The following is a 26,887-nucleotide window of genomic DNA, read 5'->3' as shown; positions in this document are numbered from 1 at the left end:
TTTTTTTTTTTTTTTTTTTTTTTTTCTTTATGATAATGTCCAGCTTGTGAATATTTTGTTAAGTATTTACCTATTTATGTCTTTTGCATGTGCTGATACAGAAGTACCAAATAATGGTAACTCTAAAACATATAGACCACCTCCAAGAACAAAAGAAGTATTGGTACGAGGACAGCCTGTAAAGTTGAAATATTGCTTTACTTGTAAGATATTTAGACCACCAAGAGCCTCGCACTGTAGCTTATGCGATAATTGTGTAGGTAGGTTCAGGAATTTTAGTATATATTTAGTGTTTGTTTTATACCTGTCCTTAATGTTTCGAAAATTTGGTTAATGTGTATATGTGTATATGTATATATATATGTGTGTGTGTATTATATATATATATATATATATATAATCCATCAACAACGATATATATTTTATTTTCAATTATTCCAGAAAGATTTGATCATCATTGTCCGTGGGTTGGCAATTGTGTTGGTAGAAGAAATTATAGATATTTTTATGCTTTTATAGTTTCTTTAGCATTCCTATGTGTTTTTATATTTGCCTGTGCTGTTACACATTTAATAATGCGTGAGTATTTTTATGCTGAAAAAAAATGTAATATCAAAATATCTTATAACAATTGTTTGTTTTTATTAAATTTAGTTACAAGAGATGACAGACCATTTTTAGAAGCTGTCAAATTATCTCCTGGTAGTGTCATTGTAGGAGTGATATGTTTTCTTTCTGCTTGGAGTATTTTGGGTCTTGCTGGCTTTCACACATATTTAGCCACGAGTAATCAAACAACTAATGAAGATGTGAGTATATTAAAAGTTGCAAATTGTCAATAATTGAAGATAAATATATTAATTTCTGTCGTACTTACAGATCAAAGGTTCTTTCACAAGTAAAATAGGCCAAGAGAGTTTTAATCCTTATAGTCGAGGAAATATTTGTGGAAATTGTTTCTATGTCTTATGCGGTCCTTCACCACCAAGTTTAATTGGTAATTTTTATTACTTTTTTTTTTTTTTTTTTTTTTTTTAAGATCATTTGTTATTAATCCATAAAGTGCATTTATATTTATCTGCGTGCAGATCGTAGAGGAATAGTTACACCCGAGTATCGGGCAGAGCAGGAACGAGTTTCTGATGAAAATGTGATAGCTAATAATAAGTCATATGGAACTGTAAAGATCGTGCAACCACAGGTAGGATGGTTTATTAAAATGTTTATTTAATATTTGGGTAAAAGAAAGCGTTTACTTTGAATTCTATGATTTATAGTCCAATGGAACAGGCATGCAGACAAATGTTCCCACAGAACTTACGGATTCTATGAATAATCTTGTTACTGGTCGATATTCTCCAAGATTAGAATCTATTAATGGTGAGTTGTCTCTTTTACGGCATCCTTCTCGCTGTACTGATGATCTTCCCAAATATTCTCATCAGTACATCAGTGATATTTATGTTCCACCATATCCTATGCAACATTGTCCTCAAGATTCTACAAAACATATGAAATATAATGTAAATGATAGGATAAATCCAGAATTTCAAAAAGGTATACATAAATATCCTCATAGATGTAGAGAAGAGTATCATAGGTGTTCAGATAATAATCTCATATATGATCAGTGCATACAAGATCACAAATATGCAATCGATCTTCAAAAATATCCGCAAAGATATTCGGAGGATACATTACGATATAAAATTGATGAAAAGAATGGTTACTCTGATTTACAAAAATTTCCTCAGTGTCGTTCCGAAGATCCTTTACGAATCCCTCAGGCTCATCATACTATGAAATACAATAATCTAAGATGCACTGATCATAGTATAAAATATCCATTACCAAAAAATATATTACCAGCACGCATATTAGGTGCTACTGGTATACCGATTCAAGCAATAGGACTTATAGATAGCCGTTTTGGTTCAAATCCATTAAGTAATAATTTATCATATGTTGACAATTCGTTTTGTCCTAACGATAGTACAGAAGAAGATCTTTTAAATCGACGATTTATCATGAATTCTATGAGTGATAATGATGACATTTAACATTCATTATAGAAAATGCATTTTCATTATGCATTAGTAAATATTAATAAAGCTGCAAAACAGCTTTACAACATTCAGCCTCGCCTTTGTAACATGTAATATGATTGCAGCATAGCTGGCAATAATAATAAGGTAATCATAACATTGGATATAATGTAGTATCCAAATGGCACTGGTAGTATTTTCTTAAAAACAAAAAGTTGTAGTGCATTAATACAATGTGCAATGTATCAAATTATTATCTTGTTGTTAGAAGCAATTTATGATATACTATTAAACAGAGCTGTGTATATAGTAAATAATACATTTATAAATAATTTTTTTGTAAAGTATCAAATATTCTTTCAAACGTTTATATACGCATCTTAATGATGAACTTTCGTTTTTTTTTCTTTTTATTTTTTTTATTTATTTATTATTATTATTTCTTTCTTTCTTCTTTATCTTTTTCTTCTTCTTTTTTTTTTTTTTTTTTTTTTTTTTTTACATTATTTGATTAATTTTGATATTGTACTTTTGAGAATATATATATATATATATAAATATCATTTGTATTGTTACTGAATTTCTATTTATCATTAGGAAGGATTTTATCCAAAAAGGTGCTTTTCTGCCAATTATATTTTCTAGATTTTTTCTGTAGGATTTAACAATATTTTTACTGGTTACTAATGCTTTTGTCAAATTATTCGATAACAATTCAATGAATCATTTTTCTTTGTTCAAATTACATCCTGTTATCGAGGGCTCAGAGAATTCCATTTGGTAAGTTTACTTTCTTACATCTGAACTAAGTGTATGTTCTAATAAATGAATGGGTTGGCATTATTAATGACTTTACTAAATCACTATGCCATATCTATTATTTTTTCTGTCACGCGAAACTAATTTTAGAATATTGTCATAATTCAGATATTAGTAATATACACATTGGCTTTTTTCTTATAAAAAAATTAACAAAAAAAATTAATGAATTTCTATTATAGATAAATATAGCTTTGTAAATATAAATAGTATCGGTGTTCAATCTTATTATTAATTTTTTTACATAGAAATAAAATATTTCCAAAGTTTTCGTTATGCACGGAATATAGATACCATATATTAGTAAATCATACAAGTATAAAATCCAAGTTATATTATTATATATATATATAAAATTACTTGAAATATTTTTTACATTTGGAAAAGAAAACAGTGGTGATGGAGGAATCTAACTATATAAAGGTATTTGTATATTCGAGAATGAGCACATTCTGTTTTCTTTATAAATAAAACAATAATATAAAATTCACACACTATCAACACATACACGTTGTACAAAGTCGTGTGAATTAAAACATAATAAATTAATGTATGATTATGCTTACATAAGTTGTACATTGCAAAGGTACAGAATAACTTGTATATACTTTGATATTTATTTCATGATATATTTTCCATATTATATTATATATATATATATATATATATATATATATATATATATATATGTGCATATCTTCCTCTTAGATAAAATATGAAGAAATTATTTATATTTTATTGCTCATCTTTTTCTAGGTAGTACTACGAATAGTGTAAGTCAGCTAGTTACCAACGAAGTACCATTAGCATCGCTCAATATTGCTCCGATTGATATTGACGAAATTGCTCCACTTCCCCCGCGTCCAAATGTTGCGGTTTCTTCTACATTGGATACCACCTCAATACCATCAGTAACTGTGACTACTCCATTGTCTGCATCCAGGCTTAGATTATTACAAGACACGACTATGATCGAATCTGCTTTAGATTTAGATTCATTGGAAGATGCAAGTGTTGGTAGAGGAAGCCAAGTAGGCCTTATTAAAATGGGAGCAGTATCATAATTCAATCTATTTTTATGATTGACTTAATTTACACATACATTACACATACATTTTTTTTATTTAATAAATTGAAAAACAATTTTTTTTCAACATTATATGAGAGTATTTACTAACAGACAGTTATTATACATACATACACACACATATTTAGAAATGATATCAAACTTTAGGCCTATTTGTATGATGATATATAAGTATGTGTAGTAATTGCTATGAATTAGTAAGTGTTGTTCTCTATAATCAAAGATTACCAATTTTTGTGATTTATACAAAATAGTAGATTCGAAAATATTAAAAAAGAAAAGCTCAATTTTATATTTCTCACAGCCACAGGGACCTGGATTTGATATTAACAGTAAACTGATAATTTTTTTTATTCATATTTACAGATTATATTAGGTTAATTGTAATAAAACACACACACACACATATATATGTACATATGTGTATATATATATAAACTGAAACAATACAAATGTTTACAAATATTTCTTGCGGATTTCTGTGGCAAACTGGTATTTTTTAAATTCATTAAAGCGGCACTATTTACTACTTACAGTTAATTACTCTAACTTTTTTATTTTTTATACAAATATTGGCTCTTATAACAGATTAGTACATGTTTATACAAATTTTCTGATTTGCGCTTCTAATATGCACTTACAGTATTGATTGTTACACATTGTGGAGTGCATATATAAGATTAAGTATAAGTATGACACACAAATGTTTACTATTGAACTTTTTTATAATAACACTTCAAAATGATGTCTTTCCAATAGAATTATTGTGTACAGTGTAAAAACCATTTGTAAATACAATAAGTATAAGCATAATAGTATAAAATTTAAGCATTTAAAAACTTTACTAAAATGATGCCGTGTTGGTATCAAGCATTTAAAAAAAGGAAATAATATGATTACCACTGCCTTATTTATGAATAACTTTATTAATACAGCATCTTGTTATTTGATTTGGCATGGTCATGAAACATATTATTTACATAGATAGTTAAATATTCAATGATATAGCAGGAATATTATATTATATATACTGTATATTACATAAAAAAATTGCAATTACAATGACCATATATATTCTTTTTGTATATAATACATGTATATGACATTCTGTATATATATACATATATGTATATATACATGAATATATTGTGTAGATGTATCTTAAGAAAATTATAATATAGTGCAATTTGAGAAAGATTTAACGACTATTTTTTATATAGAATTCAATATAGAATTATTCTGTAAACTGTGTATAACATTCTTTACATGTGTGTGTGTATATATATAAAATATATACTTACATATATAACGTATGCATATATATATATATATATATATAATATATAATGAGAATCAGCCCTTTTTTGTATTTAATTAATACAGATGATGGAAAAGAATTGCAGCCACAATTATAAAAACTGTTATACTTAAGCCAATAATATGTAGAGTAGTTAGATGATTCTCTATCTTTTCAGTGTTTACAGGTATACTAGGAGGACCACACTGACAAGTATCTATGGCTTCTGTATCAATATAAATAACGAATATTATTATTTTCATATTTAGCAAATAATAATAATTGCAATAAGTTACCTGCATGACATTCTATTTCTTTTTGGATGTCTAGATCCTCAACATCTACATCTAACAGTTCTTGCAAATATACCAATGCTTCTTGTGGTTCTTCACCAGGAAATAGATAACTTGATAATGTTACTCTACTTTTATGCAAGTGTATCAATATTCTTCTTGGAGGCTCATGTAATGTAATATTTTCTAAAACAAATAATAGATTTTAATCAGAATGATGATATAATTTCATAATAATATATAATTTCATAATAAGACAAATGAACCTTCAGGAGAACCATCTTCCTCTTCGATCAAACTATCCACGTGCATTTCTAATCTACTGGCCAATGATCTTACTATATCTTGTTTTATTGCTGCAGTAGCTTCTTCAATACTTGTTTTGCCAGTTACAAATGTTTTACTAACCAATTGACCTATTAACCACATCGATTCGCTACTAGGTTTTACTTTTACATCTGTAGAAGCTGATTTCTCCTGTAAGTAAAATCAATAAAAAATGTAAATCACAAGAAAAAATTTTAGAAAATCATGTTAGCTACAAACTGTAAATTGTATCACATTACTTACACAAGGAATATACAAATCAACCTCGAGTTGGTTTTTATTATTTTCATTTGCAATTACCGTTTCAATTGCATCATTAGACGATCTGATTTTTCCTGCTATCATAACAAGCGCAGAATCTATCATATTTGATACATCTTCCAATATCTCCTATAATTCAATAGACAATATATTTTCATTTTATATATACAAGAGATATCATTATAATTAGAATTGATTGTACCTGCAATTGCTCTTTAAGCGATTCAGGTTCTTTATTTGCAGCTATACAAAACATTCTGTCTAAATTAACAGCAGTTTCAAGTTCAAGCCAAGGAATACTCTGAGTTCGAAACTTGATATCTACTTGTCTTAATATACCACTTTTTACATCATCTACCAATTTACAGACATATCTGTGAATTAAAAACTGAAATGTAGATAGAATTAAAATTGGATTAAATCAATTTATCTATAACCAATTTACACAAATACATGTCTGTTGTAAGATTAAATACAGAGTAAGATCGAGCCTAAAAAAATTCTTTACCTTTGCGTTATACTGTTGTAGGTTAATATAAAATTGTGTTGATTATTTCCATAAAGATACTTATTCAATAAAAAATTTCTTTGAATTGTAAGAAGAATTGATCTAAACTTATGTACATTAGCATTATTATCTAAAGTATCCTCAGGTCCAGCCAGAAATATACCAAGTATACGCATTCCACCGGGTAACATTCTTGTAACCTTTATTTGAAAAATAACACATGACAAATATTTTGGTTGGTTTCTAAAATAGAACTGAATACTCACATCGTTGGCATGATCTGCAAGCCAACTTTCTGGTATATCTCGAATAGATTTGAAACATTTTTTTAAATTATTTTCATCTGTATCTTCTGAAGAACTTATCAATGTTTCTTCCACAACATTCTTAGTACGCGGCGGTGGTGTTCTTGCTAAATGTACTAAATAATCTTCTTTTTCTAAACTCTAAAATATATGTTATTTCAATTTGTGTATTGATAATAATAACGATTAAATATTCAATGGACGAAGGTACAATTTTTTTAAGTTATTATTAAATAATAATATAATCATATTTACAAATATTCTTTTATATCTGTCCAAGTATGACATATGTTAGATTCAAAGAAAAATGAACGATCGAGAAAGGGTTAAAAAATTATGAAAAACAAATGTACCTGTCCTAAGATTAATCCCACTTCGTATCCTGATGTCCCGAAGGATGTTAAACGAGAACGAACAGATACTTCGGATATTACAGTACGTCCCATTTTCTTTTGTTTTGTTTCTTTTTGGTGCTACGTATTAAATAAATAATCTGGCGCGCTTTTAACTCTCTTACTGACAACTACGCAAATTTCTTCTTTGATTTATAGTATCAAGTAATAATCTCGTATGAAATCGTTACATATAAAAAAAAATAATTTATTTAATTTAGACGAATAAATAAGAGATCTGATTTCTATAAGAAGAATTTATATCGTAATATTAAAAATATAGAACTTTACAGAATTGATTATCGTAGTCTTTGAGCGCCATCTAGCGACGAAATGTACAAATAAATTTGAACAAGACATCCCTGATAATAGGCAACAAATTTACGTACGTGTAAAAAGTAGCCCTGCTTGCATACTTACGATTAATAATTTAAAACTGTATATTTTTAATGTTTAATTAGATCGATAAGGAATATATATTATTAGAAAATTATTAATAAAATATGCTTTAGATATTGTTTTTTTTTATATGAACTGTACGATATAGATACATGTTTGTTTGCCTTTTGGTTTCTAAGCAACGTAATATCTAACCACTGCTGTCTGTCAAAACATGCAATAAACTACTGCGTAGACAAATCTTGCGTATGTTTATTAAAGGTGTTAAAAATATAATAAGATATTCGTTTGTTGCTATGTTTTCAACAGACGTCAATCATGAGCGCAATAATCAGTCAATTTTTGAAGAGCAACAAGCTAAACTACAAAAGATCCAGGAGCTTACGAATATGTTAAAGGTTAATATTGAATGTAATTGTAAAATAGAATTTAATACAATTAAATAAAAAATATATAAGTAAATAAATAAAAATTATTTTATATATATATTTTTTAGGATACTAATGAAAACTTAACAATATGCGAGGAAATACTGACAACTTATTTGAGGAAACGATTGAAGGTTTGTATGAAAAAGTTTATAATTATATCGATTATTTCTATGAATTCATATTTTATTCATTTAGTCAGCATGCGATATATAAATGAATTAGTTGACATATGTATGTATATATATATATATATATATATATATATATATATACATATATAAACATGATGATGCGTGAGCAATGATATTGAACTTATTCGCTAGCCAACTTTACGTGTTAAAATTTAACTAGAGTATCGTCGTTTTTACTTATTTTCGATCAACTTGATCTTCTAATTAATTTCCTTTCGTTAAAAATGTAATCGTGATTACGAACTAAACTTCTCTTCGATAGCTAGATATCACTAATGATGACGCACGTATACTAAATGATAATCTGTTTACGTTTCATAGATTACCATTTTTTGTACCATCCACCATGACCATACCAACCTCCATAACCACCGTACCACCAAGGCCAGCCAGGGTACCAACCACCATACCATCCACCACCCCACCCACCATACCTAAAAAATAGAAATATTAAAAAAAAAAAATTATAGATTTATTATTCTAATCGAGAAAGAAATTCTTACCAAGGCCAACCGTAACCACCATAACCACCGTAACCACCATAACCACCTCCGTATCCCCAAGGACCCCAACCAAAACTTCTCTTCGTTAATTTTTTGTTGGCTTCGTTTTCTTGACCGCTTGGTTGTACTTGGAGTATCGTTGTTGCTTGCTGTTCTATTTCCTTATTGTCGTTGGATCTCGTAGAAACAATTGTTTCCTGGCCAAGGACCAGGACGATCAATCCAAGCAGCAACTAAATAAAATAAAAACATATTCAGACACGCCATTATCTATTTACATGGCATATATATTTTACAATTTGATGATTTTCTTTAATCCTTTTATCACAAAAGACTTGTTCGATGTCTTACCAGTAGCTTCATATTAAGACACGTGTACCGTTGAACTAACGTGAACACGGAAAGTTAACACTTCTTTTATACCAAGTTGTTCATGTAACTCGTTCATCAAGATACGGTAAATTCTAAGATCGGTGTGTGTTCACGTTCATCTAATGGCTAACAACTTTGTGAAACTGGTCCTACCTAGAGAATAGTGTTGGACCACGTAATAACCTGTCCCAAAGACTGATCATTGCAGGATTTGATTTAAAGGGAGTGACTTGAACGCGGAATTCAATTCGTCTGCATGTATATACCGGTATGTTGTTCAAACGTAGAAAACTATATTTGTCGATAGCATAATACTGCGAATACAACTTGATGGAAGCAAAATATTAATATTTATTATTAGAAAAATAATATCCTCTGATCTCTCTCTCTCTCTCTCTTTCTCTCTCTGAAGCTGCTAAATTAAATCAATTCAAATCCGTTTCAATCAAACGTAAAATGAATAGACTTCGATAGTAATGCTCGAATAAATTTGTTTTTTTCCACAAGTTGTATCGGAGTTTGTTTTGTCAGTATAGAGAGCTAGTTTTTTTTTTTCTTCCTTCTTTGATTCCGGGAGGTTTTGTAGCACCGGATTAGGAAACTGATATCCACACAGGTGGGCACACAGCCAGTGGCGCAAACTTTCTCCCGTTGGAGAATAAGTTGAATAGCTCCGGTGCTTACGAAAGTCGAATCGGAAGGTATCCGATTGAACGTAATTCGTTCTTCAGGCAGACATTCATCATCGAGAAAAAGACCAAGCCATGGCAATTTGTACGTTTCGAATCGTTGAACGTCATCTATGTCAAACTTTCGCAAAACATCGTGAATGTCTCTTCCTTTTTTTCTTCCATTATTACCGAAGCAAAATGATGTAATTTCTTAGAGCAAAATTATCCATACCACAGTCGTCGTTATTCCCTTCGATCTATGTAGAAAAAAATTTAATTACTTTCTTCGTTTCTTCGGAGCTTTTCCGTCTCGTTTTTCTATAGTTTCTAATAAATGATAATAAATAAATCGACTTTCGCTCGATCACGATAAAAAACCAAGTGAAATTAAAGATCTTTCCTTCTTCGTATTCATTGTTTGAATTTGCGACTTATAGAAAACATTATTATGAAAACATACAAATAAATATATAGATTAAAATTGTACTAGAGCTTAGAGAAAGAGAGAGCCCGAGAAGGGGAAAGTTTTCTCCTCGAGAACGTTCTTTCTTAATAACCAAAAAATTATTATAGAATATACGTTTCGCACAGTTGGATTTTATGAGTGCGACTATGAAATTAAGAAAAAGTTCTTCTGTCAAGTCAACCGTGGTATATAACATTTTACGTTATTCAACAAAAGTTGATACAGCTAATTCGTCAGTCTTAAAAGTTTCCCTTTGGATATAGTACATCGTGCCGCTTCAGTTGTTACAAATCAACAAGTGGATGCGTGTAATTGAAGAGAAACTCTCGACATTTCTTTCCGATATTATGCAAAAATTTGTTCTCTCTAATCATATACCATTCCTCAGTTCAAAGACTGACGTCGACTCGTGAGCATTACATTTTTAATATCCGAAAAGATTTGTTACCATATTAAATGTCTTTGTTGGCTCGTCGTTCGAACATTTAAATTCTTTTGATTCTTTATAAAAAAAAAAAAAAATCCGTGCATTATTTGTACATTTTCATATCATTCGTGAAACATCATTCGAAGTGAGTGAAATCATTCTGAAAGCTACATGTTATAAGAGTTACAGTGACCTGCCATGTCGTTCAATGTGTGAAGCCAATATTATTTCGAAAAGAGTAAAAGAAAAGTGTTTCTTCGACGATGAAACTCAACGGATCACTCTGTATACTCTACTTGTTCTACTTCATAAATACAAATGGCGTCGGATGCAAGAGCCACTCGTTTCCGAATTCGACCAACGTAGAGAAAATCTCTTCTCCGAGAAGCATCGATGATAACAAGGAAAATCTGAATATAGTGGAAAAATATCGAGATAAACGTGCGTTGGGTTTAATTTTGTCAGGCTTAGCTCAGATTTTTGGATACACTCCAACTCCAATACAATTGGCTTCACTTCCAAATCCAGTTGGATCTGACAATAATCCTGGTGCATCGGGAAACAATCAAAGTTCTTTTATGCCACCGATGCAACCTTCGAATTCGCCTAATCAAGCTTCCACAGCTTCTCCCACTCAGACAATGCCAACATCGACAACAACGACAAGACCTAGACAAAGAGAAACTATCAGATTTACCGGTGTTGTTAATTTTGGTAATAGGTCCGACGTGGTTGGACATTTGCAACAATATGAAAGAATATTTCATGGTACTCAAACAACAACTCCTGCATCGTCATCATCGTCATCATCATCATCACCACCATCGATGCCTGTACTTTTATCGACGACCCCATCATCTTTCAGTACAATGTCATCGTTTGATATAAGAGAATCACTAAAATATAGGCCACCTTTGTTAAGTCCATACTTGGTCAAAATCCCTTTACCCATCGCACCTAATCTTCCACCTCCGATATCTCCAACAACGAAAATTAATTTTTCTATTAAAAATACGAACATGCCGCGTAGGAAGGAACAAGAAATTGTTTATAGAAAGAACGAGAATATAGAGAATTATACCGTGGAAAATAAAGAAATTCGAAATGAGAAGGATGTAGGTATACCGGAAAGTAAATTTCAACATAACGTTTATGTTAGCGAGCCTTATTGGAAAAAGTTGCACGAAGAAAGAATAACTCAGTTGGAACGTAAACAGCAAGAATGTGCTGAGAAATTAAAGGAACGAGAGAAAGAACGAAATCATAGTTATCGGGAAGAGGATCATTCTGGACAAAGCGAAGGATCGAGGGATCGTGAAAATGATAGTGATGATCGAGAACGAGAATATTCAGGGAATATTAAAGAAGATAAACATGGAAACAACGAGGACGAGGGTAACGACGAAGAGTCTGAAAATTCGCGCGAACGATACGAAGAACATCCAGGCTATCCGCGAGAAGGTCCTACGAATGAAAAGCAAAAAAATACCGAAGACTATGACGATTACGACGAAGATGATTCTTCTAGAAATGACGAACGACAAGAAGATTTAAAAGAGCCGATCACGAAAGTCTACGATAATAATTATACCAATGTGAAATACGATAAACCATTACCCATAAGTGATTATTATGAAAAAGAGAGACCACCCCAACAGCTTCGCGATAGTTACGGCGAAATTTTAGACAATCGAGCTTTGGTCGATGAGAGAATCGCTAATTATTACGACTACGTTAACAATCAACAAACCAATCCTCAGGATCCTCCAAATATTTCTGATTATATCGAGGAATCTGAAGAAAAGTACGAGGAAAGGCCCGAGTCGAAAATCCACGAGCAAAATAACGAAGATCCGTATAAAAAACTCAGAGAAGAATACGCGATTATACCATTAGAAAACAAATACGAAGAATATAATTTAGAAAATACCGATCGATCGGAAAAAGATGATAGAAATGAATCGGAGAATCCGAAAGACGAGAATGATCCGACTTCGAATAAAAATGATCCAATTCAGAATAGCGAATCGACTAAATTCGTAGATAAGACTAAACACGTTAATTCTGACGAATTGAAATCTAAGAAGGTAAGTAACATTCGTAATAATGTCATTCCGATAAAAAATAAATCATTTAACGAATTTGCTATCGTTAAACACTCGCCATACATTTTACCAATTCGATATGTTTACGGACCAGAGGAGATCGAAGAAGCTAAAGCGCGTCGTTTCCAAACCGAAAAAGTCAAGAAAGAAGAAGATCATTCAAGAAGTATCGCCGACGCAAGGAGTACAACCGATGAAAAAAAATCACAAAAACAAAAATTAAAGGCGGAGGACCTAACTCCTAAAATAGGTCTTCCAGAAAGATTAACCGAGAAAAAATTGCATGAAGGAGAGAGCAAAGAACTTCAAATTTGGCCAGCACCTTTTGATTTTGTTTTTGATAGTACGGAACAAACGAACGTGCGCGTTCCTGTGAATACGAATGAAAATTCAAAGGAAAATATACATCGTCCAACCACTATCATTCCTACTCGTACAATGATCTATGAACGAAATCCGAGTACTTTAAGATACCTTGCACCATTCGTACCAATGCACTATGCGACCTATCAGCAGCCCACACTTTACCTTAATAAAAGACTTATATCGTAAAAAAAAAAAAAAATCTAAATCATCAACGAGACTTATAATAATCTAAAAGAAAGAAGAAATGTATTACAATATAATTACTATAATAATTTTATGTTCTTTTATCACTCATGATATGTTATGTTGTATAGAATGATTATAGATTGTTTAAATAAAATCTAAACTGTTATTATAAATGTAATATTATTGACATTGTTTCTTCCCTCGAAACATAGCATACATACAGTTACATATAGTTCGTCGTTTTTTCGTATTAATAACAATTTTTTGTTACAGGCTAAAAATGAGGAGATAAAACGTCGCAACATGTTAGAGAATAAAATGACCGAAATTTTAGAAAATTTAAAAACACGCTTACTGATCGAATAAAATAAAAAATATATAAACATACGTTAAAGAATATGTATTCTGCCATTTAATAATGTTCTTCGCATTCACATGTATAGTATCATCAGAAATTGATTTATTTCAAATTATCTTCACTATTAAAAATATAAGCTAAAAGCGTTACGTATAGTTTGCCAATGTGTAAAAATATGATTATTTATTTAAGAAATGTTAAAAAAAATATATTTAATCGATATTTCGATAATATAATAAAATGAACATTTTTAAAGAGCATTTTTATTTAAAAATATATATATCTATCTATCTATCTATCTATCTATCTATCTATATATATATATACGTGTATATATTTACAATGTAAGATTCAAATATCTGTCCAAGAATCTTCATTATTAGTATACTGTCCCTATATATATGTACAATAAAAATGCGAATATTATCATCGTGCAATAAAATATGAAGCAATATACAACACTGGTAGAGAGCAGTAAAGAAATTTACAAATGGACATCATCATCGTCACGATATAAACTATGTTAATGATATAAATATGATAATGATTTTCTTTTAGTATTAATTTAATATAATATAATTAAAATATTCCTAATTATATAACGAATATCGTTTGTTTGTGCATCATCAAATAGATACTTGTGACTGATCGTAAAATCATCTGTCCAGCTTAATTCTACCAAATTGTCTTTTGCTATAAATGATTTATGATGGCAATTCTATTTACTTCCCTCCTTTCTCTCTTTCTCTCTCTCCGTCTAAGTGTTTGTATAATCTAACATAACATATCAATTATTAATGTACAGATTAAGAACAGAAATTATTGCTGTTGAATTTTGTCGAAATATTTACAAATTAATAAAATAAGCTACCGTACCAGTTTCTATACTAAGCGTGCAAAATATAATCTTTTATTTTATTATTATTTTTTTTTTTAATGAAAAAATAAACGTGAATTCGTGTATAATCTAAGTTTTTTAAGTACAGTGCAATTATTTGCAGGCAAGTAGACTTTCACATTGTAAACAGTTAAGACACATATTTATCAAATTTTAATGATCGTTCTGGTGCGGTGTACATCCTCTCCGCTTTTTGCTTAAATAATTTTTTTTCATATTTTTATTTATAATATCCATTCCTTTTAATTTCGAACAGACAATTTTCCTATTCCTCGCTATACTTTCGAATACCTGTATCTTTTCTCAAAAGATTATGAAACGATCGACTTATTTATACTATATCACATCTTTCCACCGTGAATTCTTTTCACTTTTTCATGAAAAACATGTCAAATGGAAAGATTCGTCTTTGTATTTTGATAACACTGCCAATGATGGATCCAAAATCTCTTTTATCAGCCATATTTTTTACCGTTACGTTTCCTATATTTATCCATTGCACATACTGATGTTTCAGACCGATGAAAATTAAATTTCCCTTAAAGGGTGTTGAGTTTCACTCGTTGATGATAGTGATTCGTCGTCGTTTCAATCAGTATCCGTTACTTTTTTTCTGATAGCATCATCCAATGTAGGAGGTCCAGATACTAATAATTTTTCTTTCAAACATTGATAATTTTGTAGCCTGCACACTGCATAATCCTATATATACATAGAATAATATAAGATGAAATATACAAACTACTTGTTGTAAAGTGCAACTATCAAGAGTTATTTTTTTTAATGATATATTGTATTTACCCAATATCCAAATGGTATTTCAGATAATTTGGCATTGACGATACTCCAGAGGCCCCAAAACAGGTGACTGGCTAACGAAAATACGTTTATTTCCATCATAATACGTTCTTCTTCTGTCTGAGATTCCTTCTGGACTGTTCTCAAGTAACTCTTGATAAAATCGAGCTGTCGGAAGAATATAATGATTAGTATCACGCATAAATACATATTTCCAAAATCAATTTTCATCTTTAATTAATTATTTATCTATCTAATGATAGCAAACAAATTTAACATGTATGCTAACTAGTTGTGTTACAAATTGATATGTACATTATCTAAATTTGATCTTATGTTTGCCTTCAAAAGTTAAACATGCCTCTGTACGACATTTCTCTTTAATAACAAATTTAAGTTGAACAAATATCTCTTAACAAAATTATAAAGGTATGTTTAACTGGAAAATAAGATATGAATTTGAAGCTTTTTCGTTATATATATAATGTATGTGTGTGTGTGTTTGTGTGCGTGTGTAGTGCACTTTCTTTTCACTTTAACTTAGTGAAAATATTCTTAGAAGTAATACAGAAGGTGTCCCCTCGTTTTACTTTTATATAACTTGTCAATGAAGAATGATGTAAATTTTTTCATTATTATTAGAAGACCCAAAGTAATGTCTTTGCTTCTAAGCACTCTCGTGCGTCTCTTACAACTTTATTATTAAATAAATAATTATTAATTCATACGAATAATATTTTACACGATTTTCATCTGGTCTCATTTTTTTTTCTTTTTTTTTTTTTTTTTTTTCTTTCTAAAAGATTGACCAGAGAATCATTGAGCTAAAATAAAAGAATGAATTAAGTAATTTTGAGTGATCGTCACCAAAAAAAAAAGGACACACACAGCCTTCTTTGGTTGCATCGAGAATCTACGCAGATTATGGATCAACTATCGTGAGTGCGTGTAAAAGTACTCTAGGTTCGTAGACGAGCAGATGTGGGAGGGTGTGCTGTCGCCATGGGTAGATGGCACAGGTGGTTCTGGTTCCATAACTTGGACAGTACGAGTCAGGATACGTCGCAGTGGCAAGATTCATATGCCGCCCAATTTATCCCGATAGCGTGCATCGATCCTGTCTCTCCCGTGAATTGCAGTCCTGTGAAACTAATACATACACACGCAACACACGCCAAGATGTCACCCTTCTCGCAAATAGAACAACACAACAAAGGGGTAACGCGTGGTTCTCGCACGGATGTTGTTGTACGTATCTCGTTTATCAAGTATCGAGATCATAATATTATTGGAAGGAAAGGCAATCTTCGCTAATATTACTTTTTCATTATTACCCTAATATAATAGATAAAGAGAAAGAGAACAATGACAACAATAACGACAACGACAACAACGACAACGACAACAATAACAACAACGACAATAATGATGATAATAATAATAATAATAATAATAATAATAATAATAATGATGATGATGATGATAATAATAATAAAATTAAAACACAGAAAAAAGAAACAAGAGACGTACTTTAAAACAAGTGCGAGTTTTGTCACGATATCTTAAACATTATGACGTTCGTTCGAAAACATGATGATAATATAATATAATATAATATAATATGATATAATACAACATAATATAATATAATAATATAATATAATATAATCTATTGCAAAACATTGTTGTGCATTTGTTATATAAGGACGTAGGAGAAAGTGCTCCTAACAATGACAAAAAAAAGAAGTAAAAGTAGTTAGGGAAAAAAGCTGATGAAAGCCTTACCAATTTTCTTTTTTATCTAATTTTGCGACCCTTCCCCAATATGCCGCTAACTTACCTTCTGCTCTTTGGTTGGTCCAGCCCCTGTTCGTTCATGGAAGAATGGATATTTCGCCGCTGTGTAATCGTACTGCCATTCGATGAAATGATTAGCGATATCAAAACCTCTGTAGTTGTAGGAACAATATTCAAAGTCGATAACAACCAGCTCGGTCTTTCGCGAATTTTGCCGAAGAAGGATATTACCCTCTTGCATATCGTTATGACAAAATACGACTGGATGTTTTTCTTTTTTAACAAGGTCTCTAAAATGAAAAGATGAAAGAACATTACGAAACGACTCAAACGTACGTAATTAAAAGAATTTCTAAATTCTTATACCTGAACCAATTAATCTCGTGCTCGAGATCGATCGATCGCAACACGTAGACGTTCTCGAGTTGACACGAATCGATCTCATCAATATTTTCTAAAATATCTGTCGCCGTGGCGAGCCACTTGGTCATGGTATTCCATAGCCAAGTTGGTTCTTTACTGATCGGTACTTGCATGGTATGTATCTGTCCCATTTTTTCAGCTATCATCAAGCTCAATGTCGGATCGGATAATTCTTTAGTTAACAATGGCCTAGCCGGTATATACTCTTCTATACGGCCACCGGGAAATATACCATGTAATTTTGGGCCAAGCCGCCTCTCTGAAAGTAGCGTGAAGATGACAGATTCGGTGATAAGTCCTTCCAACGCTCTTTCCCCATGCACTTGGCCGTACAGTCGTAATAAGACTTGCCGCGGCTCGCCGCGTATTGGAACAGCACCGTCTGGTAACTGAACGTTGTAAAGCCAATTACTGAGACCTCCACTGTAGAGATAGGGGAGAAAAATAAAAGTACATTAAATAATCAATAATTATTTATAACGAACTATTTTAACTTGGTATAAATCGTCTAATATAATTCAAGTTAATAATGTATAACTTGTACGATCTTGAAACGGGTTCTGAAACAATCAAAGATCTACCAACCTGATACGTTTAAGGGTGATGTTCTCGGCGGTAACTCGTTTCCAAACACCATGAAGATAATCTCGACAGATACGAGCAGCTTTTTCCCTCATCTCGAGATTCTTCTCTGACATCTGTACGAGGACAAATCAGAAAGAAATATATAAGGAAAGACAATAAACAAAAGGCGAAGAAATTTCGTTAATAGATCGTAAAACATTACAAAGAGATTTGTGCAAACGTAACAAACGTTACGTATTTTCACATATATATATATGCATGTGTGTGTGTGTATATATATATATATATATATATATATATATGCATACATCATATATAAAAGATACAGACGTGTAAGAAAGAAAAGAAAAAAAGAACGGGAGTGCTTTACGAGTTAATCTAAGGATAATATAAAAATGAGAAGAGAAAGAACGTGTTGCGTGCTATAACCTTAATTATTACTCTTAGCATATCGAACCTGCTGCTTTAAAACAGTAGTTAAAGATATATTCAATTTGTGCGCGTCCTATCAATTGGAAATTTTAAAACGATGCCGCACTTTTATTAGAGGCAGAATATTTTGGAAGTAGAAGAGGAAGAGACGAAGAGACACGCCTTCGTATCCTGCAAATAATGCAGACTCCTCGTCGGCGTTACTCCTGATCGTTTCATCGACGTTAATTCAATGGGTATCGAACACAATGAAGAAGAAGAAAAAGTAGAAGTTGAAGTAGAAGAAGAAGAAGAACAAGCCGACGACGCGATGCACGAAACACTATTATTTGTAATATTTTTATCCATAAATATGATACCGAAGTTTCGTTAATCGTAGACACACACTGCAAGTGGAAACAAATATGTAATTCTTTTACACATTTCTATTTTTTTTTCTTTCTTTCTTATTTCTTTTTTCTAGACTGTAACACACGACAAAGAAGAATACCTTTAGAATTTGAATTTTTTTTTTTTTTAAGAATTATTTATTAATTGTCTTTGCGAGATTATTCTTATCAGAAACATTCTCGTCCTGTCGTTTCTGTATTCTACGAATAACGCATCAAGCATGCGCATCATTCGGATCGATGTTCCATTTCAAGTAGCTATATCTAATCATTCCTTTTACGTTGGATACCCTTTACTTTGCGATACGTTTTCTCTAGAAAGTTTTATCGATAATATCGATATGTACACTTGTTTTTTATTATTTCTAAAAGAAAAGAAGTTATTTACGTTCTCCTTTCGCTAATTATTCGATCCCGCTTATCGCGATAAAACGTTGCCAATAACATTTTGAAATGCTTAAGAAATGGCGCCAGTTCTTCTAGCACCATCTACCGGAATTGCGACGAACTAAACACAAACTTTGCGCAGCATAAAAGAAAAATAAATTTCTTTTATTAAAATTTATAATAACAAAAATACAAACGAAACGAAAATATCAATGAGAAACTATTGTGAATGAAATAACTGACTTAATTTTTTCTTAATTCGTGAATATTCTTCAACGATATTGCTTTCATTCGGACTAGATTTTTTTCAGGTTCGTATCGAAGAATACGATGACATAATTATTCAACATGATCACTTTCAATTATCTTTCAAAAATTAGCTCCGATATTTATCTTCTTGTCGATCTTTCTAATTTCTCGTACAATAGAAGAAAAAAACAGGGGAGAGGATAAGAGAGAAAAGAAAAAAATATACAATAAAATTGTAGACAACGAGACAACTTAAATTTCGAAGGCTATTGGTGAGACCTCTGTCACATGTCGAGCGTAGTTACGTCGGAATGTTTTTTGCTTACACAGTATTTTATCACGCAAAAGATTACAAAAGCTACGTGCATTACATATTCGAAATAATGAGATAAGCAATAACGTTTACAAGATTTCCGTTCTTCATCGTGCTTATAAATAAACGATAAAATGTAAAAATAAATTTACAAAAGTATGTCGTATTCTCCATTTTTGTATACGCACCTTATTTTCTATGCCCATTGTTGCTTTGTCCAAGTTGTACGGTAAACGATAATGTTTCGACAAGAAAATCTATCGATCGGATGGATTATTGATAAATATCACTTTTTTTTCTTTTCAGACTGGCTGTAGAAAGATAGAAAAAAAATCACAAGGAAGACGTACAAGTGTAACGTAGTGGTAGCAGTAGTTAGTAATAGTAACAACAGTAATAGTTTATAAACACCGGCTTGGCGATCTAACTTGATTCGACGTGTTTTTGTTTTTCTTTTTTTCTTTTCTTTTTCTCTAATTCGCTAGTTTACGTAATTTACGTAAAATATGGCGTTAGATCATTCTAGGCCACGATTGCCTAGAACAAAGATGCGACGAAGGATTGATGTATCTGGTTATGGTTTAACGTCGGATGGTAAGAAAAAAAGAACAGTACGAATGAAATAATGGAGGACGCTTTAAGGTACGGAACAAAAAAGAAAAGAAGAGAGAAAGGAGAGTCGTACACTTTCTAAACTGTAAAAGAATATTTACTAGCGTACAAAAAAAAAAGAGAAACAGATATTTGTCACGACACGTCTATCGTTCGAACTCGTCGAAACGAAAATGAGACAGTCAACGATACACGCATGAGAATGAGTTGAAAGTTAGTTTTCAGCCAAGTCTCGAGGACAATGGTAGGAGCTGTGACTGGGGGAAGGGCGGAGTAGGTAATCCTAAACGTAGAGTTGTACGAGCCAGTGTACGTTCATTTGTTAATAGTTAGTGGCAACGTGCCAATGAGAATCGTACGACTACGGTATTAACCAATCAGCTATGAGATAAAGAAAAAATGGCGTTGCTTTTTGTATATTACTTAAAGAGTAAACATCGACTAAATAACGTCAAGGCGATCGTTGTAAGTAAATCATTTCGAGGAAAGGAAATGCATCGATGATAATTCTCGTGTTATTATTACATCATCCAACCGTGAGATTCCACAACTGCACTTGACCTTGCATTCGTAGATTATTCTTCTATCCTGGAATTCGTATCGCGTCAGTGTTGCAAACTGTTAAAACTTATAATCCTCAAAAATAGGTCATTGTTTTGTTCGACTAACATCGTGTTATGTTTTGTCACAATAAATATCTCTTGAGATTATTATTGTTATTCGATAAAAAATTGTTTCAAGGGAAAAGAATCGAGCAACATGGTAAATAAAATGTACAGATATTGAATGCGTATCGAAGTATTTGCACGGTTGAGAGAATAATTTTTCGTAGAATAGTTTTTGCTAGAAACATGTAACATCTATGAATCATCGTGTATATCGTTGTCTACTTATATTTCTTGTTATTATGCACTCCGACCTTCTATTATATATATTCGTCTACTTTAATTGTACTCCTCACAATGACTTATCACAATGACTGGAAAGTGTATCGTATTATCTTTCTGACATAAAGTAGCAACATTCTCTTATTATTAAAATTTAACTGATATTGTATCGAATCGGTAGGGTAACACTCATCGAGTTCTACTGTCGCATTAACAAAGAACGTGCATACTAATCTTTCTCGTATACTTTCCGATTTTATCGTTATCGTCACGCGATATTAGAATGTCTTGTATTTAATTGCTTATATATACAAGATCGAACATTACAGCATGAAAGTATTTTTATCCGTCTACGATAAAAAAATTCGTAATTAAAAAGAATGAATAATTTATAGTGTATATAAATGTATCGAGAAGTATTATATTGTACTATAAAAAATGTATTAGAGAATGAGCTCAGCGATTACGATTAAAACGATAGGAAATCAAAGGAGAGATTTTCCAGAATCTTCTAACGACGGATTTCATTTCTAATTAGTTCAGGTTATGTTGCTCGTTCGGTGCTCGCGTTACAAAGTTTACGTTATACCAAGTTACTTATATGTATATAATACACAACGACGAAAATTAATCTTTCATCTACGTTTTATGAGTTTATTAGGTCGATTTCGTGGAAATGACGACAGACGGTAAAAAGATTTTCTTAAATCTCCATATTTTCGCTTGAAATGATCGTTATACTCGATGTTATCTTTTCGTTACGTATGTATCTGTATACTTATCATACATACATATGTAATATGTAGTTTAAGTGTACTTGAAGAATGATAGCAAGAAAATTGACGAAGTTAATTTCTTAGGATTGTTTTAAATTGCATAGATCGACGTTTATGCACTTGTGAGCGGCAGACATAGGTATCATTAAATTTCACGTTTTCTTCCTATTTCCTCGATCTTTCCAATTACGAGGAGTTAGGTTAAGTACATTCGCAAAATGCGCATCGGTGAATTCTGCAATGATAGACGTAATTGCATATAATGCAATTTATGATAATAAATAGTCGGAACGTAAGAAACGTTGATATACGCATTATATACTCGAAATATTTGACTTTATCGATTCGAAAAATGAGCTTATTACAAGTGATTCAATAAAACATATGTGACGTCGCATTTCCTAATCACAATAAAAATTCTTCGTAATACATCGTATTTGAACGGCGATAAGAGCAATCTATATCATTAAAATTTTAAGATATCGAGATTTAACAACTTATTTATTATACTAGACATGTAGACTTTGGAAAGACTTTATATTTCTTTTTTAGATTCAATCATTTTTTCTTTGTTTTTTTATCTAAACAATTAATTATAGAAAAAAAAGATAATATCAATAAATCATTTCATAATAATAAATAATTTCATGAGTAATTCCAACGATGGTCTCTCTCTCTCTCTCTCTCACTCTTTTGTTTTTCTTTTTTTTTTATCATTTGATTATTGTTTTGAAAAGTTGTATAAGATTAATGATAAAATGTACCTATCGAGTACGACAATGTGTCTACCTAAAAAAAACCTTTTATCACTTGAAACTTCTCGTTGCGAGGTATTTGTACAGTTGTTTATATCGGTCCGTACTTAAAATATATCAACTTTTTATGAAAACCTTTTTGTTATAATCTTTTATTTTGATATTATAATTTTTAAATCAAATACATTTTTAAAATAAGAATAAAACAGAAATGGATATAAGTGATATAAAATATATTTTTATACTTTATTTTTTAAATAAAAAGAAAAGTAGCTATGATCAAGAAGGCATTAATACGAAAATGAACGTGTTCTTGTTTCCCACAAATTTCTAATAGTTCCTATCTACGTAGCAACCTTGATTCAATTTAGAAACGAGCGAGTAGTATTTTCAGACTTTAGAATCGAGACAGTTTAATTCTGGATATACGTGTTTTTCATTAAGATTTATTCGACAATTGATTAATACCTTTACGACCTTCGTCCAAATGTAATAATTATTAGAAAATACTTTTACATCTCTAATGATCTATTTTAAACGAAGTAAAACATTCGAAACGTTCGACATAACAATTTCAATTGTTTTTAAAAGACAAATTTTAAATGACGATTGTGTTATTCAAATTTGCCTCCCTTTCTTATTTCATATTTTTATATATTAATTACATAATCTATTAGAACATATTTTTCTTGAAAGAAGGAAGTATTCGAAAAAAACGAAGATTGATTTTGGCGATGTTTCGAGAAAAATTCAAAAATGAAGAAAGAGGGAAAAGTTTACAATTTTTATTTTACAGATAAAAATAATTAACGCGTTCGACGCAAAAAGTTTCGACGATTAATTTTTAATGACTAATGATGTATCTACTATGACTAATGTGCAAACCAGCCGTACTCGCATAGGTTAAATACTATTACTTTGTTGCGTATATATATGTATGTATCATTAGTGCGACACAATAAACTTGAAACTTGAGTAGTAAAAGCTCGTCAGTTATTATTTTTTGATAAATTATCAATCGATATACATATGTAAATTAACAAGTGTTATCATTAATTTATCATTTTTGTTTTATTGAAACAACATCGACAATTTTTCATTTGACAGATGTTGTAGTTAATTGCTGAGAAAATTTGTATCTGTTTTACTTTCAGTCTTCGAGTTTACGTTAACCTGTGATGTTCGTGAAGTTATTTTTTTAATAACTAATACGTATTTTCATTAAAGTTAATAATTCTTTTAATATTCGTGATATATATCCCTTTGAGTTTGTTAATTGGTCATTATGTCGAAAAAGCAACATATCATTTTGTTGCTCGTGCAACTAATTGGGTAAAATATTATCAACGATATTATCTAGTTATAGATTTAAATAAGATCGTTTTTATGTTAAAATAAAAAATATAGATAAAATAGAAATGTGTAAAGTCATGTCAACAATAACAAAAATAATTATAAGTTATATCGTATTACCATTTATATCAATGTAAAGCGTAAATGCAATGGGAAAGTACTTGCATCTCATATATCGACTGACAGAGTCATCTAGTGATCAGATATAACAGTACATAAATATTTTTAAAAAACGCAGTACAATTTTTTTATATATTATAATTTAATAATTAACGTAATATACGTGTGCGTACGTGTACATATATATATATATACATATACATATGCATATACACGCATACATACATATGTATATAATTAATTTAATTCGTTGAAATTATATAAGAAATAATCTTTTTGTACGAATAGATGTCACTAGTTATACGGAAGAAATGTTCAATTAATCTTAAAAAGATATTTACGTTTAATTCCTTATCACACATTTCATTTAATATAGTCGTTTAAAATTATCGCGGAGGATTTAGTAAGTACAGTGATTTTATGCAGAGCAGATTAAAAATGAATACATAGACTTCATTTAGATCTGTTAAATAGAATTAAAGTGAAAGAAGAAATATTTACATATCGAAGTTTAAAGTCGACGTATGTATGTGTGTCGAATGATACTTAATTCTCCTATCTTTGCAATTAATTTTCAAGTTGAGGCTTGTACTTTCTGTTATCGTATCACGTTCAATAATATTTGACGGAATACTTTTGATTCGCATGATAGATGGATAAGATATCATATTCTAATTGCAATAACATGATATCCTATCGCAAATATCGATAATCATAGTGTTTCGAATTTTTTTCCCCCCCTTTTTTTTTTAGTTCTCTAAAAAAGAATCGTCATATGTGTATGTAAATGTATCTACGATAACAGACTTATTTTTTAATCAATTCATTAATCCATTTTCCGTATAGATTAGGTATGACCGAATGTAAATCAAGTTTAATAACGGCCCAGAATTGGGGATCGATTAATGGACGAGTCATAGAACAATATACGTTAAAAAATGAAGCTGGTCAAGAAGTGGATATCATCACGTACGGTGCAACGATAACTAGTATTAGAATACCAGATAAACATGGCAATATAGACGACATACTTCTTGGCTTCGACAATATCTCTGGTATGCATCATTTATCTTTTTGTTTCTTTCATTTTTTTATCTTTCTTAAATTTTCTTCAGATAATTAAGAATCGTATTTATTTATTTTCCATAGGTTATCTATCTTCCGATAATCCGTATTTCGGTGCAACAGTTGGTCGAGTCGCAAATCGTATCGCAAAGGGACGTTTCGTTATAGATGGTAAAAAATATCAAGTATCACGAAATATCGGCGAGAATAGTCTTCATGGAGGTACGAAAGGTTGGAGTTTCAAAGTATGGAATGCTACAATCGAGAATGGTTCTGTCGTGATGACCTTGTTAAGCGAGGACGGAGACGAAGGTTTCCCTGGCGCCGTAATCGCATCGGCAACGTTTAGATTATCGAACGATGGAGAATTGTTCATTGAAATGAAAAGTTTTACTAGTAAACCTACTCCCATCAATTTAACTAATCATGCGTATTTCAATCTCGCCGGTCATGTACGTGATTATTATTAATTAGACGAACGATCAGGATTTTAGAACAGAATGTCGAATAAATGAATTCTCTTTTAGGGAACTAATGCGGAAGAATTGTACAAGCATCGAATCGTTCTCAATGCTGATCGTTGGACCGTTACGGATTCAGACAGTATTCCTACTGGAGAGATCAGGTCTGTTAAGGACAGCATTATGGATCTTAGAAAACCGACGGTACTTGGTGATGTCATCGATAAAGTACCTGGCGGCGGATATGATTACAATTTTTGTTTACCCGAGAAAAGTAGTAAAGTCAATGAAAATCGATTCGTTGCGGAAGTCGAACACGTAGGTTCAGGTAGATATATGACGGTCCACTCGAATCAACCAGGTGTCCAATTGTATACAGCTAATTTTCTACCTGCTACTAATGCCACTGGTATACTTGGCAAAGATGGAAAACGTTATTTCCGACACGGTGCTCTTTGTTTGGAAACACAAAACTATCCTGACGCTGTTAATCACGTGAGTCATTGTTTTATACGAATGTATAATTAATACAATTTAGGTTTCATCAAATACGATTCTCTTTCAGGCAAACTTTCCAAATAGTATTCTGAGACCAGGACAATTATATCTGCATACTGTTTGCTACAAGTTCGGAGTTAAGAAGTAAAAGAATTTTAATTATCTATGAGAAGTAAATAGAAGGTATAAATAAATAATATCAATACTGCATTTTGAATCATTTCTATCTTTATGCGCTGCGTTAATTTTGTTAGATGGCGTTGTAAGTTCGTAAGTAGAG

The 26,887-nt window shown here is 30.9% G+C and overlaps 7 protein-coding genes across 18 annotated transcripts in view; 4 read left to right on the top strand and 3 right to left on the bottom strand.

Moving 5' to 3' along the window:
- LOC122633488 (palmitoyltransferase app) overlaps positions 1–4,491 on the top strand; it is a 5,895-nt gene extending 1,404 nt beyond the window's left edge. Inside the window, exons 4-10 of one of the 2 annotated variants that reach the window (XM_043821429.1) lie at positions 102–260; positions 442–579; positions 655–809; positions 880–997; positions 1,089–1,201; positions 1,278–1,380; positions 3,621–4,491. In XM_043821429.1, the coding sequence (XP_043677364.1) occupies positions 102–260; positions 442–579; positions 655–809; positions 880–997; positions 1,089–1,201; positions 1,278–1,380; positions 3,621–3,928 (1,094 nt within the window). In that variant the 3' untranslated portion in view covers positions 3,929–4,491. Of the gene's footprint in view, positions 1–101; positions 261–441; positions 580–654; positions 810–879; positions 998–1,088; positions 1,202–1,277; positions 2,439–3,620 lie in introns of those variants that run through there. The other variant, XM_043821427.1, reaches the window with a different exon arrangement.
- Positions 4,474–7,627, bottom strand: LOC122633492 (protein odr-4 homolog). Its single transcript, XM_043821436.1, has 8 exons — positions 7,296–7,627; positions 6,904–7,083; positions 6,638–6,837; positions 6,332–6,503; positions 6,112–6,258; positions 5,808–6,018; positions 5,545–5,727; positions 4,474–5,474 (listed from the first exon to the last, which is right to left on the bottom strand). The coding sequence occupies exons 1-8, from the start codon at positions 7,386–7,388 to the stop codon at positions 5,326–5,328; spliced, it is 1,335 nt and encodes a 444-aa protein (XP_043677371.1). The 5' UTR covers positions 7,389–7,627; the 3' UTR covers positions 4,474–5,325.
- Positions 7,628–7,859: 232 nt separating this feature from the next.
- LOC122633507 lies at positions 7,860–14,075 on the top strand. Its single transcript, XM_043821463.1, has 3 exons — positions 7,860–8,131; positions 8,230–8,295; positions 13,725–14,075. The coding sequence occupies exons 1-3, from the start codon at positions 7,982–7,984 to the stop codon at positions 13,815–13,817; spliced, it is 309 nt and encodes a 102-aa protein (XP_043677398.1). The 5' UTR covers positions 7,860–7,981; the 3' UTR covers positions 13,818–14,075.
- LOC122633505 (glycine-rich cell wall structural protein-like) lies at positions 8,444–9,632 on the bottom strand. Its single transcript, XM_043821460.1, has 3 exons — positions 9,210–9,632; positions 8,859–9,091; positions 8,444–8,789 (listed from the first exon to the last, which is right to left on the bottom strand). Exons 1-3 carry the CDS (start codon positions 9,219–9,221, stop codon positions 8,678–8,680), a joined length of 357 nt encoding a protein of 118 aa, XP_043677395.1. The 5' UTR covers positions 9,222–9,632; the 3' UTR covers positions 8,444–8,677.
- On the top strand, positions 10,307–13,541 carry LOC122633484 (microtubule-associated protein RP/EB family member 1-like). Of its 2 annotated transcripts, XM_043821421.1 has the most exons (2): positions 10,307–12,881; positions 12,994–13,250. In XM_043821421.1, the coding sequence occupies exons 1-2, from the start codon at positions 11,058–11,060 to the stop codon at positions 13,120–13,122; spliced, it is 1,953 nt and encodes a 650-aa protein (XP_043677356.1). In that variant the 5' UTR covers positions 10,307–11,057; the 3' UTR covers positions 13,123–13,250. The 2 variants fall into 2 exon arrangements, with proteins under 2 accessions (XP_043677356.1, XP_043677355.1); XM_043821420.1 differs by having other exon boundaries at positions 10,307–13,541.
- Positions 14,076–14,750: 675 nt separating the features above from the next.
- On the bottom strand, positions 14,751–21,164 carry LOC122633495 (choline/ethanolamine kinase). 5 transcript variants are annotated; one of them, XM_043821445.1, is made up of 7 exons: positions 20,431–21,164; positions 20,269–20,337; positions 18,311–18,423; positions 17,669–18,148; positions 17,346–17,592; positions 15,509–15,673; positions 14,751–15,409 (listed from the first exon to the last, which is right to left on the bottom strand). In XM_043821445.1, the coding sequence occupies exons 2-7, from the start codon at positions 20,284–20,286 to the stop codon at positions 15,296–15,298; spliced, it is 1,137 nt and encodes a 378-aa protein (XP_043677380.1). In that variant the 5' UTR covers positions 20,287–20,337; positions 20,431–21,164; the 3' UTR covers positions 14,751–15,295. The 5 variants fall into 5 exon arrangements, 3 of the variants coding, with proteins under 3 accessions (XP_043677380.1, XP_043677383.1, XP_043677381.1); XM_043821448.1 differs by lacking the exons at positions 20,269–20,337; positions 20,431–21,164 and adding an exon at positions 19,233–19,366; XM_043821446.1 differs by lacking the exons at positions 20,269–20,337; positions 20,431–21,164 and adding an exon at positions 18,768–19,216.
- Positions 21,165–21,328: 164 nt separating this feature from the next.
- Positions 21,329–26,817, top strand: LOC122633494 (galactose mutarotase). Of its 6 annotated transcripts, none has more exons than XM_043821443.1 (5): positions 21,329–21,454; positions 25,430–25,638; positions 25,733–26,100; positions 26,176–26,604; positions 26,675–26,817. In XM_043821443.1, exons 2-5 carry the CDS (start codon positions 25,437–25,439, stop codon positions 26,753–26,755), a joined length of 1,080 nt encoding a protein of 359 aa, XP_043677378.1. In that variant the 5' UTR covers positions 21,329–21,454; positions 25,430–25,436; the 3' UTR covers positions 26,756–26,817. The 6 variants fall into 6 exon arrangements, with proteins under 6 accessions (XP_043677378.1, XP_043677374.1, XP_043677376.1 ...); XM_043821439.1 differs by lacking the exon at positions 21,329–21,454 and adding an exon at positions 22,213–22,268; XM_043821441.1 differs by lacking the exon at positions 21,329–21,454 and adding an exon at positions 22,241–22,268 and having other exon boundaries at positions 25,435–25,638.
- Positions 26,818–26,887: the final 70 nt, after the last annotated feature.

The sequence above is a fragment of the Vespula pensylvanica genome, chromosome 12 (genome assembly GCF_014466175.1).
Source record: "Vespula pensylvanica isolate Volc-1 chromosome 12, ASM1446617v1, whole genome shotgun sequence".
NCBI classification, from domain to species: domain Eukaryota; kingdom Metazoa; phylum Arthropoda; class Insecta; order Hymenoptera; family Vespidae; genus Vespula; species Vespula pensylvanica.
This window is presented reverse-complemented; position numbering and strand designations above follow the sequence as displayed.